Source organism: Myotis yumanensis, unplaced genomic scaffold, assembly GCF_028538775.1.
Source record: "Myotis yumanensis isolate MYYU_CA2020_CCGP unplaced genomic scaffold, mMyoYum1.0.hap1 SCAF_12, whole genome shotgun sequence".
Lineage (NCBI taxonomy): Eukaryota > Metazoa > Chordata > Mammalia > Chiroptera > Vespertilionidae > Myotis > Myotis yumanensis.
Window position 1 is genome coordinate 4,060,162 of NW_027223763.1, and position 12,777 is coordinate 4,072,938.

Here is a 12,777-nt window from a genome sequence, read left to right on the forward strand (position 1 = left end):
GTCCCCACCCCTCTGCCTGGCACTCTGTCCAGTCCCTCAAGCCCGCGGGCCAGTTTAGTAGCTGCGAGTCCTTCGAGGAGGGAAAAGGCATCAAACCAATTTCCAAACAAAGCCGCAGCTTCAAGTCTCTGCAAGCCCCCCAGATGCGGCGACCCCTCCCCTGTGAGCCCTGGGGGGCTGCGTGCCACCAGCGACTTGAGGTACCTGCCTGCCGGGAGGCGGATGGCAGCTGGCCCCATAGGCCACTCGCCGGCCACCTCTGGGCCTCCACACGCACAGGAAGCCCGAGAGGAGCATCCACAGCCAAGCCTGGCCCATGTGGGGGCTGGTTCCTCCCCCGCAGCCTCGGCCTCCTCAGCCCAGAGCTGCCCCATGCCTTCACCCCTCGACTTGGTGCTCCGTCCTCAGGTCTTACTCTCAGATGTCACTGTCCAGCGGCAGCGGAGAGGAAAGCGGAGGCCACCGAGCCCCATGCTCCCCACGCTCCCGAGTCAGGGGTGACCCCACACAAAGCCTCCCTCCCCAGACCTTAGAAAGAAGGCAGGCAAGGGGGGCGCCCGGCCAGGCAAGGACGGCTGGTGGGGGGACACGGGCATGGAAGAGGGGTGAGGTCAGCATTCCCTCTGGATCTGGCCACAGCCACACCCTCCCGGTTAGCACCACGCGCCTTTATTCTCCGGACTGGCATTTGCTCTCGCGACTACCCCAAGTGAAGTTGCTACTGTCGCCCCCATTTTGCACACAAGAACCGGCAGCACAGAGAGGGCGTGTTTTTCCCCAAGGCCACACAGCATGCAAGTGGCAGGACAGGCCTCGACCCGGTGTCGGCAGCGCTGGCCCAAACGCTCTGCTCTAGTTTAGGCTTGAGCTGAACCGGAGGAGCCAGGCCTCAGGCCCAGGGCCACGGCTGTGGGCACATGTACTCCTTGCATTGCTGCAAAATGGCTGCAGCCCAGGGCACTGCCCCTTCCTGCGGTACAAACGCTGGTGACACAAGGAGCGGTGAGATCACAGCTCTCCCGAGAGGAAAACAGGGCCCCGACTGCCAGCAGGGGCCCTGCCCACTGGGCACGGGGTCAAGGTGAGAGGAGACTGGCCGGCTCCTGCCTGAGCCGCTTTTCACCGCCCTCTCCATGTGCCAGGTGGACATCCATACGCTACCCCAGCCCCACCCTGCAGAGCGGCTCCCGGTCCGGGGCTGGGGCATGACCAGAGGGGATCCCCGGCCTGGGGCTCAGCCACCATGGCCTTGCCTTTCACTCACACCCGGTCAGGGCTCCTCCAGGAGCCTACCCACCACCCAGGGCACCTTGAGTGGCACCTCTAAAAGCACAGCAGCACTAGGCCTGACCAGGGGGAGAAACTGAGGCAGTGGAGTCTGAGGTGTCTATATCTTCTAAATATATCCAGCGTCTGCCCCTTCCCCCTCCCCCTCCTTCCCTCTGTTCTTCCAGCTCCTGACTCAGACCTTCTCCACAGCCTCCTGATACTCTGCTGCTTCTCATTCCTCCCTCCAGTCCTTTCTCCACCCAACAGCAGAGAGTCCGTGAAAATGTGAGTCAGAACAAGTCCCTGCTGCCTAGCACCCTTCGATGGGGCGTTTTCCCACATCAATTCCCAGGTGTTCTAGCAGCATTAGTGGACGACTCCTTTTCCTTAAACTACGTTGGCACCTTTGCTGAAAATTAATCGACCAGATAAGTGTGGTTCTATTTCCAATTTCCCATTGATCTATTTCTCCTTAAGCCAATACGCCAATGCCACCCCGTCCTGATTGCTACATCTTCGCACCAAGTCTTCTTTTTTGTTTGTTTTGTTCATCCTCGCCTGAGGATATTTTCCCAGGGATTTTTAGAGAGAGTGAAAGAGGAGAGGGAAAGAGAGAAACTTCAACATGAGGGAAACACATCGATTGGTTGCCTCCTGCATGAGCCCCGACCAGGACCTGGGCCGGGGAGGAGCCTGCAACCAAGGTACATGTCCTTGACCGGAATCGAACCTGGGACCCTTTGGGCCACAGGCTGAAGCACTATCCACTACGCCAAACTGGCCAGGGCTGCACTAAGTCTTGACATCAGTGTATATCTTCCAACTCCGTCTTGCTTCAAACTGTTCTGGCTATTCTAGGTCCTTTGCATTAAATAGTAGAAACAGCTTGTGGGTTTATATAAAAAGCCTGCTGGGGTTTTCATTGGGGATGTCAGTCAGTCTACTGGGCATCTTAACAATAATGAGTCTTTCGATCCGTGATCACGGCATATCTCCATTTTTGTGTATCTCTAAAATTGTTCCTGAGCTAAAAAACACACACCTTAAAACTGTTTATTCAAAAGTATTAATTGCTATTGACACAATTGCTATCGAAAAGAAATGCAAACCGTTGGGCCCGTCTTTCGGACGCTCCATCGTGAATGATCTTCAGTTGAGGTGAATTTCATTTTTGTTGTAAATCAGAGGTGTAGCTCTCAGATGGCGCTGACATCTATTCCCCGAGTGCCATACGACAGCTCCTTTATTTGAAGTGACATCTCAGGTAGAATCGTTTGCAGCGGTTCTCAACCTGTGGGTCGCGACCCCTTGGGCGGTCGAACGACCCTTTCACAGGGGCCGCCTAAGACCATCCTGCATATCAGATATTTACATGACGATTCATCACAGTAGCAGCATTACAGTTATGAAGTAGCAACGAAAATGATTTTATGGTTGGGTCACAACATGAGGAACTGTATTCAAAGGGCCAGAAGGTTGAGAACCACTGGTTTAAGGCCTCAGAGCCAGAAGAGCTGGAGTTTCATCAGGTCCCCGCAGGTGTCCATGTCAGAAATGTTCAAACCTGTAGAGGATTTTTATGAGTTGACTTGAGCCAAACCGGTGACAGTGACCTGGCAGCAAACTCCCGATGAGTTGAGAAAAAGCCTCGGAGAGCGGCAGCTTGCACCTGTTTTACACGTTAGAATCAAAGGAGGATTGTCGGGGTGTCTGACGGTGGCCGGGACTCACTGTTCATTTCCTGAGGCGTGAGCATGGTATGCCGATATGTGTTGTACAAGGTTTTTTAGGTTCAGAGATGTATTCTCAAGTATCAATGATTTAAAGGATCTTTAGAAAGACTTGGTTGGTCCCCCGTCACCCTTAGGGTCAAACCTAGCGCCCTTGCCCCGTGGTCGGCAAACTGCGGCTCGCAAGCCACATGTGGCTCTTCCACAAAATACCACGTGCGGGCGCGCACATACAGTGCGACTGAAACTTCGTGGCCCATGTGCAGAAGTCGGTATTTTGTGGAAGAGCCGGTATTTTGTGGAAGAGCCACACTCAAGGGGCCAAAGAGCCGCATGTGGCTCGCGAGCCGCGGTTTGCCAACCACTGCCCTTGCCCACCATGGCCCAGCTGCGCTGCCTGCCTGGTTTCTTCCATGTATTGAGCGCTTTCTAGCCTTATGTCCTTGCACATACTGTTCCTTGCGGATGCCCTCTGACCCTGTCCCCTCCTCCACCAGATTGGTCCCTTGTCATCACTTCTCTCCTATGCTTGGGGGCGGTGTGGATGCCTGTAGTTTCCATCAATAACATGGAGGAACATGCCAGCTCGCCTTCCTTCTCTCTCTGCCACTGCTGTGGTCTTCACTTAGGCCGCTGTCTCATCTCGCCTGTACCTCTGCAGGGGACACCTCACCTGTCTTCCCACCTGGGCTCGCCGACTCTTCCAGTCCCCCCTGCACACGCAGCAGTGGCCTTTCTAAGGGTTGGCGCTGATGTGTGTGGCTACTTGTCCACCTGCTGAAGGACACACGGTGGACGTGACCTCACCGAATCCCCCAGCAACCAACAGACAGATGCTGCCTGGGCAGCAGCCCACGGAGCAGGCCCCTCCGGCCCTGTCTCTCCGTGGCCACTCAAGGGCTCTGCACCTGCAGGTCATGTCCTGCAGCCACCTCACAGTTGGCACCAGAAACCGTGTTGCCACTGCCCCGGCTGAACTGGCCCGAGGAGCAGAGCGTGTCCTCTAGGCGAGACCCCACCCAGAAGGAACACGGAGTCCAGCCATTGGGTTCTTGGAAAAGCTGCATCATGGAGCTTAATAAGTGACCTGCAGGGTTGTTTTCCAGCCCTGATGGTTCAGAACAGCCTCGGAGGTCAGGTGGCCCTGGGGGCTGGGCCGCAGGCTGGGGCCCTGGCCCATGACCGCCAGCCCCTGGTGGAGTAGCAGTGGAGACACCCCTCGGAGCTGGCTCCTGTACTGGCTGACGATCCCTGTGCCAGTGGGTGGGGCAGACGGGGAGTGGGAGCCTCAGACTGGGTATCACAGCCTGGATTCAAGGCCAAGGCTGCCACTGGCTTCCTGCGTGATTCTGAGCAATCACTTCTTTCACGGCCTCCGTGTCAGAGCCGCAGGTGGGAGATTTAGGAGAAGGTGTGGAGGAGGGAGGTCAGGCTGGCCGGCACTCACTCCCCTGGGAGTCTTGAATTGCTGCGGTCCTTCCTCTTCATCCTGCCCTGGCCCTCCCTCGCCTCCGTCCTCAGAGAGTGGAGGCAGGGCAGCCTGGAGGCTGGAGCCCTGGGCTGTGGAGGCAGGTGGGTCTGGGTTGCGTCCTCCTGTTCTCCTCCAGGCTGTGGGAGCTGGGACAAGTGGCTCACCTTCTCTGAGCCCCCTTCTCTCATCTGTGAAATGGGCATCCTATTTTTTGTCTCTGGAACTATGGGGGCTCCTGTATTAAATAAACTAAACTCAGATCCATGAGCCCTGGGCATTTAACAAATGGTGGGGTTGCCATCACAAAGGGCCAGGGTGAGACTGGGGAGAGGAAGGCAGAGAGGGCAGGGGCGAAAAAGGAGTTGGTCCCTCTGCTCCGCAGGGCTCACCTCTGCTGCAGGTCTCCTGGGCTGCAAGTCCCAGGCTCCATAAAAAATTAACAGCCCAGCAGAGGGCAGGGTTCATAGGTCACAATATGAACCCTCGAGCCCCTAGGGTTGCACAAGGGGGCCTGTTCCGCCCACGGCAGGGCCTCCCAGTGGGGCCCCGGACAGATGGGTGTGGAGGGCCTGGGATACCCTTCCCCCACTTCTCTCCAACTGCCCCAGTCTCCCCTCCGCCAAGCCTGAAATTCCACCAGCAGAGACTTCTGTGGTGTAAGCCACCTGCTTTTGTAAAGCCTGCACGCTAAGAAAGGCTTTTGCACTTGTAAATGGTTGGGAAGTCAAAAGAAGATGATTCCGCCACCTGTGAAAATTATGTGAACTTCAAATGTAAGTGTCCATCAAGAGACTCCATTGGTCCGTGCTGACTGCGGCTGCTCTGGTGACGCAATGGTGAGGGGGGTCGTTTCGACAGAGACTCTATGTTCTGCGAAGCCCAAACTATTCATTATCTGGCCCTTGACAGAAAATGCTTGCAGACTCCCGGTTGAAAAGAAACCAGCTTTGAAGGTGCACGTGCTCTGGGGAAGATTCAATTGGGCTGCTGGGCTGGAGTCAGGAGTTAGACTGGCCTAACCTTTAACCAGTCCCCTATCAGGCAAGGCACCGGGGCCCGTCTCCTCGCTGAGCCTCCTTTTCCCCATCTGGAAAATGGGCACAGCGATTTCCTCTCTTTTACCCCAGATTGCCGGGACAGCCTGATCGCCATGGACCCCTTAAGAAGAAACGACAGACGGCTGCCCTTGCCATCGACCCGATGAGAGCCTGGGGGTGCCAGGGGAGGTGACAGTGCCACACGGAGCCCGTGCGGCAGGGAGAAAGGATCTCTCCTCTCCAAACCACGTGCAGAAAAGACAGCCTCTATCCAGGGGCAGCTGGCACAGGGTGGTGGGTCGCTGACACAGGGGTGCCGCCAGGTCAGGAAGGAGGGCGGGGACGGGGAGGGGGGGAAGCCACGCTGGGACTCAGACCCTGTCCCTGCACTGGGGACACGCCAGTACACACTAAGTGTTATCCTGTCCCTCCCCAACTCACTCCGCAAAGCCAAAGTCCCTACAGCGGCCCGAAGGCCACAGCATCTGCGCCAACCCCTGGCCTTTGGATGGCACCTCCCTCTCCCCCACCCCCTCACCTCCTATCCAGCCTCCCACCTCCCGGTCAGACCTCCCCCACCAAGCACCCGCCTGCCGAGGGTCCCTCTGCCAGGAACACTCTTCCCAGGTGTCCGCCGGCTTCCTGCCTCACTTGCTCCAGGCCTCAGCTGAAACACCGCCTTCTCACGAGGCCCACCCTGACTGGTCTGTTAAAAACTGCCCCCTGGCCCTGGCCGGTTTGGCTCAGCAGATAAAACACCGGCCTGCGGACTGAAGGGTCCCGGGTTCAATCCTGATCAAGGGCACATACCTCGGTTGCAGGCTCCTCCCAGGCCAGGGCCCTGGTTGGGGGCTTGCAGGAGGCAACCAATTGGTGTGTTTCTCTCACATTGATGTTCCTCTCTGTTTTTACCTCTCTCTTCCACTTTCTCTAAAAATCAAAGGAAAAATATCCTCGGGTAAAGATGAACAAAAAGACAAAACAAAACAAGCCCCTATTGCTATCGGAGCAATGCCTTTCCTTCTCATGTAATTCTCCCCCCGGCCCTGTGGGGGGTTGGGTAGCTCCTGTCATATTCATGTTTTTGGACGAGGGCCACCCTACCCAGAGGGAGCCAGGCTGCTGGGCTCCTAGTCCAGTGCCCCTGGACAGAGGGTGGAGCTCTACAGCCCCTCCTTATCAAGCAAAGAACTGGATGAAGAAATCGAGCTGGTTAAAAACAAGCGTTTTTATGATGTACACACACACACCCCGGGGCCGGGCGACAGTGCAGGTGTGGGCACGTGGCAGCTGCTGCCATCCCCAGGGTCTGCCCCTGCCCCTGCCCCGGGCTGGCCTGGACGCTGTGTCCTGCCCAGCCCAGGCCCCTGGGGCTTGGGGCAAGCCTGGGGGCGTCAGACCTGCAGGCTTCACCCCATTTCTGCCTGTGGGCTTTGCCGCCTATGGGCAGCCTCTGTCACCAGCCTTCGGGCCTCCGCCCCCACGGGGAGTAGGGAGAGGAGGGGCAGCTCGGGTCCTGCTGTCCTGGGTCAAGGCTGCACGCGGGGTCGTGTTGACTCAAAGTCCCGATGACGCATGGAGGCGGGAGAAGATGACACCCCTTACGCAAGGGCCTGGGCGAGGGGGGTTATTCTAGCTCCTTCCCACCCCTCTCTCCGGAGGTTCCGGCTGGCGCAACAGCCACGGCCACGAGCCCCCCCTCAGTAGGGGTAGGGGGACACGGCTATGAGCAGGACGTAGAGGCTCTGGCGGCGCGGGGCCGCGGCGCGCACGGTGAGCCGGTAGAGGCCGGCGCGGGTGAGCGCGCGGCGGGTGTAGACGGCACCGTGGCCCGCGCGCAGGAGGCGCAGCTCGAAGGGGCTCCGCGGGTCCGGCTCGAGCACGCTGAGCTCCGTGCGGTTGGCGGGGACGCCGGCCTCCGAGAAGGCGGTCAGGCGGGCCACGTCGTGGTGGGCGCGCACCCCCAGGGGCAGCGGCAGCAGCTTGTACTGCAGCGTGGAGGGGCCGCCGGCGCTGCAGTCCTGCGAGCAGCGCCTGAAGCACGTCCTGGGGGGGGAGGGGGGGGACAGACGCACAGACTGGGTCTGCCGTCCAGCACTGCCTGCCCACACCCCCTCTTCCCCCCGCAGTTCTCCCCTGTGGCCACCCCCTGCTCCCCAAATGCCTTCTCTACGAGTACCACTGTCAGCCCGTTGTAGAGATCAGCAAATGAAGGCCCAAGGAAGCCAGAGACATGCCCTTTCACACTGGGGCAGGTCCTCGCCAGGGCCTTGGCCAGCCCATGCCCCAGGGCAGCCCAGCAAGCACAGTGGTGGTGGAAATGTGTGTTTGTGTGTGTTCCTGCGTCCAGGGTTGTGTGTTCATGTGTCCCCATATGTGTACATGGTCCCGCCTCCCCGCCCTCCGTCCTCGCCCAGCTCCGGCCTCTCCGGGTCCCCAGTGCTCCCTGCTCCTCTGATGCATCCCTCTAGGAATCGACCGTGTCCGGGCCAGCTGGCACCCAGAGTGTCCGCAGGCAGGTGCATTGCACGAGGGCACCCTGCCCAGGCACAGAGGTGCTGCCCTGGAGTTCAGGCAGGACTGACCCCACTGGTTATAGGAGGGCCTGTGCCTGAGATGTGGCCTGGAGGAGGGGTCCAGCCTATAGGAGCCAGAGTGTAAGCTCCCCAGCCCCCCATTCCCCAGCCAACTCAGCCCTTACCCTGGGCTGGAGCCCTGCCGGTAGGTGGCGGGACACGGCGTGTCCACACACTGGTAGCTGCCGCGGGTGTTGAAGCACATCTGGCCGGGCCCGCACTCGATGCCGTCCTCCTCACACTCGTTGATGTCTGCGCGGGGAGGTGGGGAAGGAGAGAGGGGGGATGAGAGGATGGAGCAACGGGGAGGGCAGAAGGCAGGCCCCAGGGAAGGCACGGAGGGCTGAGTGGGAGAGAAATGCCTGAGGAGGGGGAGGGAGGTGGGCAGCCTTCTCTCCTTGTCCCCGGCCAGCCTGACCCGAGACAGCCCAGCCCACAGGCCCCTGGCACCCCCATCTGCCCAGGGCATGGCGGTGGGCACCCTGGGAACCTCTGAGCCTGGGAGAGAGGAGGCTGCCCTCAGACCCGGAGTGCCCACTGTCCATGGGCAGAGTGCCCGATCCTTGTCTGCGCCGGTGGGTGTCCCACCCTTCTCAGAGGACAGTCCCTGACCCCATGACAGAGAGGGAAGGACAGCGACAGGCAGGCAGGCAGGCCTCCCACAGCCTGGCAGGGGAGCAGCATGGCCAGCCCCGCCCAAGCACGGCAGGGGACGTGCACTGACTTAGGGGCTGGAGAGCTTCCCTGACCCTGCGCGCAGCAGCCACCTTGCTGCGAGTGCTGGCTCTGAGCCCACCTGCCTGGTCTCATCCAGGCACTTAGGGGAGGCCTGTGTCAGCCCCACTCACCAGGAGGCTGTGGCTCAGAGAGGGGAAGTGAGTTGCCCAGGGACACACAGCAGAGCTGCGGCCGACCCCCAGGGCTTTGAGAGCCTGCCGATGCAATCTCAGCTCCGCATGGCGTGCGGGGGCCCAGCCTGGCTGTGGGCTTGTCACCTGCCCCTCCCTCAGATCACAAGATGGTGGAGGAGGAGCTGGAGCGAGTGGGCGGCGTGAGGATGCCCCTGCCCACGAAGCCTGGCCCCTCGGCGTCTGGGCAGCAGCTCACCCTGGCAGTTCTTCCCACTGGGGAGGAGGCGGTAGCCGGAGGGGCAGAGGCACCGGTAGCTGCCCTCCGTGTTCCGGCAGGCATGTTGGCACAGGCTCCGCACCCGGCACTCGTCCAGGTCTGGCCGGGGCATTGGTGGTGGTGGTGGTGGTGGTGGTGGTGATGGAGGCAGAGATACAGGCTGAGTCACAGACACCCACGTGGCCACTCACTTGCCCGCTGTGACTTAGGTGGCCCACTCCTTCTCCCTGCCCTGCCCCACCCGACTCTGGGTTCGGGTTAGCAGGGTCCAGGGCTTGGTGGACTCGGAGAGGGGGAGCTCCGTCCTGTCTACCTCAAGGCCTTGGGGGGGGGCATCACCCCTAGCCAAGCCCGCCATCCAGGCAGGAGCCCCAAAGCACGTCCACCCCCGAGGCCACCGCCCTTGGCCTCTGCAGCCGGGCGCTGACCGGGTCCCACCGGTCTCTGTCCACCTCCTCGTGTCAACCTGGAACACACTCCCCCGTCCTGCAAACCGCCCTCCCTGCGGTGCCACCTCTGTGCGGCCAGAGGAGTGCTTCTCAAAGTGGGTTCCTGGGACACTGGGCAACGTGTCCTGAGCTTAAATGGTTTGGGAAATCCCCCACCCCCTTCTGGAAGCCCCTTGCCCACTCGCATGGCCAGGGCTCTGAGAGTCCCCCCTCCACCCTGCACACCTGCCCATGAGCCCTGGGTCTCTGAACACGGGGCATGGTGCCCACACACCTAACCTGGGAGCCCGAGACAACATAGTGGGGTGCGTCCCCGTGTGGTGGTTGGAGCGTGGTCTTACCCATGCAGACGCCGTTCTGCCGGATGAAGCCCGGGGGGCACCAGGCCCGGCCCACGCTGCTCGGGGTCCCGGGGTGTGGCCTCAGGGAGACCCAGGCGTGGTAGACACCACCGGGGAGGAGGGCTTGGGGCCGCAGCCAGGGCACCAAGCGGCCTGGGTGGCTGACGGTGGTCACATTCTGCGCACTCCGCTCCATCGGGCTGCAGGCCTTGCCATCCGGGAGGAGGCTGTGGCCCGGGGGGCACAGACAGCGGTAGCCGCCCTGGAGGTTGTGGCACCCGAAGGCACAGGTCCTGGGCAGCTGCAGACATTCGTTGATGTCTAGGAGGGGGCGGGGCGGAGGCCAAGGGAGGCTCAGGGCTCACACAAGTGCCTGGCCTTCCTCAGAAGCCGGCTGCCTCCTCTCCCACCCCCACTCCCACTGCTCAGAGGCCTCAACCCCCCGCCCCCCAGCTCTGCGCTGAATCCCAGAGTCCAACCGTCCTGCAGCCTCTCCCTTCAGGGTCTTGGGGAGGCCCTTCCTTCTTCCTAAGCTTCTCAGAGACCTGCCCACTTCTCTCCACCCTCCTCCCCTTGGGCTCCCTGGGAAAGTGACTTGCAGGGCAGGGGTGAGGTCTGGGGGACAGCAGGGCAGGGGTCCGGGCGCATGGCGAGTGCACGACAGCCCTGGCTGCGTTTGGCTATTCATGGAACATCGCTCTGTGGTGACCACTCCCTGCTCGTGAGCCAGGCGTGGTGTCCCATACACACCCAGGCAGGGCAGGCCGGGGCCCTGGGTCCGGTACCCCCGGGGGCAGCTGCAGCGGTGCCCGCCCGGCATGTTCTCACAGATCTGGTTGTAGTGACACTCGTCAGACTGCTCCAGGCACTCGTCCACATCTGGGGAGGCAGGGGTGTGGGCAGGGATGGGGATGAGCCCCGAGCCCACCCCCAAGGGGCATCCCACGCCCCTGCACATCTGGGCCTCATCCTGGCCCCTCTCCGACTTCAGGGCCTCCCGCTCATACCAGCTCCGGAAGGTAAGGAGGTTATGTGTCTGATAGAGGAAAGGGGCTTTGGTGGAGCCTGGGGGTGGACCGAGCTCTGCCCTATCTCTTGGTCCCTGAGCAGGTAATTCTCCCTCTCTGAGCCTCAGTCTCCTCCGCTGTACAGAGGGGTGGGCCCGGACGGTGTGGCTCAGTGGTTAAACATCGACCTATGAGCCAGGAGGTCACGGTTCGATTCCAGGCCAGAGCACATGCCCAGGTTGTAGGCTCAATCCCCAGTAAGGGGCATGCAGAAGGCAGCTGATCAGTGATTCACTCTCATCATTGATGTTTCTATCTCTCCCTCTCCCTTCCTCTTTGAAATCAATAAAAAATATATTTTAAAAAAAGAGGGGTGGGACAAGACCTCTTCCTGGGCCATGGTGAGAAAATCGGATCACGCATGTGAAGGGCACAGGGGCCTGGCACATGTTAGTGGGAGAAGGGAGGGAGGGTGGAAGGAAGGCGGGGCAGGGAGCCCAATGAATAGGGCGCTGAAGGCCCATGAACCACTGAAGTCAAACGACTGCCTCTTCTGAGCTCAGTGCCGCCCGCTGTCCCCCCCATGGATGGCCTCTGCTGGAGGCACAGGGAGGACCCCGATCACAAGACCACGGAATGGGGGCAGGAAGGACCCTCGCAGTCACCCTGGCTGGGTGGCACCTGGGCGTCATCTCACAGGCCAGCTGCCCGTGACTCCCAGTGGCTGCGGGAGAAGCTGTGCTGAGGACTCAGAGGCTGTCTCTAGGCTGGGCCAGGGTCCAGCAGGGGGGACAGAGGAAGTGGCAGCGGACACGGCTCATGTTCGCCGTCCCTGACCTGGTCCCCCTTCACTGGACAGATGGCAAGCCTGAGGCCCCGAAAGAAGACCCTTGTCAGAGATCCTCCAGGTGCCAGCAGCCAGGCCAGGCCCAACGCACACCCCTGGGCCCAGCTCAGGCTCCCTCCCTGGCCTCGCTGCGCCCTTGTCAAGAGGGTACCGTCTTCCCTGAAGGCCCAGCGTCCCAGTGGCACAGCGCCCCGTCTGCTGAATCCTGGACAACCCCACACCGTGCCCCCGTCACCTTCACAATCGGCCCCGTCGGCGGCCACCCGGAAGCCAGGCCCGCAGTCGGGGAGGCAGCGGTAGGACCCCAGCAGGTTCACGCAGCGCTGTCCCTCCGGGCACAGGTCAGTAGGCCACGCACACTCGTCCACATCTGGGGGCGGACAGGGACAGGGGCCCCATGAACACGTGCCCCCAGGCCCCCCAACCCCAACTCTGGTCTAGCCTCCCCGCCCCGGGACCTGAGGGCTGCATCTGATGGGCGGTTTTGGACAATGCCCTACGGGCACCCAATGAGATGTAGCAATGCCAGGTCCCGGTGGTGGGAGTGGGGGACACAGGTCCGGGGGTCAGTGTCCGGACAGTGTCTCAGGGTCAGATTTGTTGTCTAGCACCTTGGCCGAGGGGACAGGCGGAGCCAGCAGGGAGGCAGGGGTCAGCTCACCTCCAACCCCAGGTAACTAGAAACGGCTGCTGCGTGAGGGGAAGCTGGCAAGGCTGTGTCAGGCTCAGCGGGTACGAGCGCCCTGAGCCCAGGGGGGCCACGTGGATGTCTCTGGGGATCCCCATCACCCCCAGCACTTGAGCCTCTCACCTCGGGCTCTCATCACAGGAAATGCCAGTGGGAACAGGGCATCAGAACACCCATGCTGGCATCCAGTGACCCCCGGAACAGACCATCCCCTGGGTGACCCTAGAACAGCGG

The 12,777-nt window shown here is 61.1% G+C and overlaps 1 protein-coding gene across 1 annotated transcript in view; it reads right to left on the minus strand.

The window, feature by feature from the left end:
- Window positions 1-6,736: 6,736 nt before the first annotated feature.
- HMCN2 (hemicentin 2) overlaps window positions 6,737-12,777 on the minus strand; it is a 137,783-nt gene continuing 131,742 nt past the window's right edge. Inside the window, 6 exon segments of the mRNA XM_070430443.1 lie at window positions 6,737-7,553; window positions 8,209-8,335; window positions 9,191-9,310; window positions 10,002-10,322; window positions 10,752-10,880; window positions 12,091-12,227. Of these exon segments, the coding sequence (XP_070286544.1) occupies window positions 7,208-7,553; window positions 8,209-8,335; window positions 9,191-9,310; window positions 10,002-10,322; window positions 10,752-10,880; window positions 12,091-12,227 (1,180 nt within the window). The 3' untranslated portion in view covers window positions 6,737-7,207.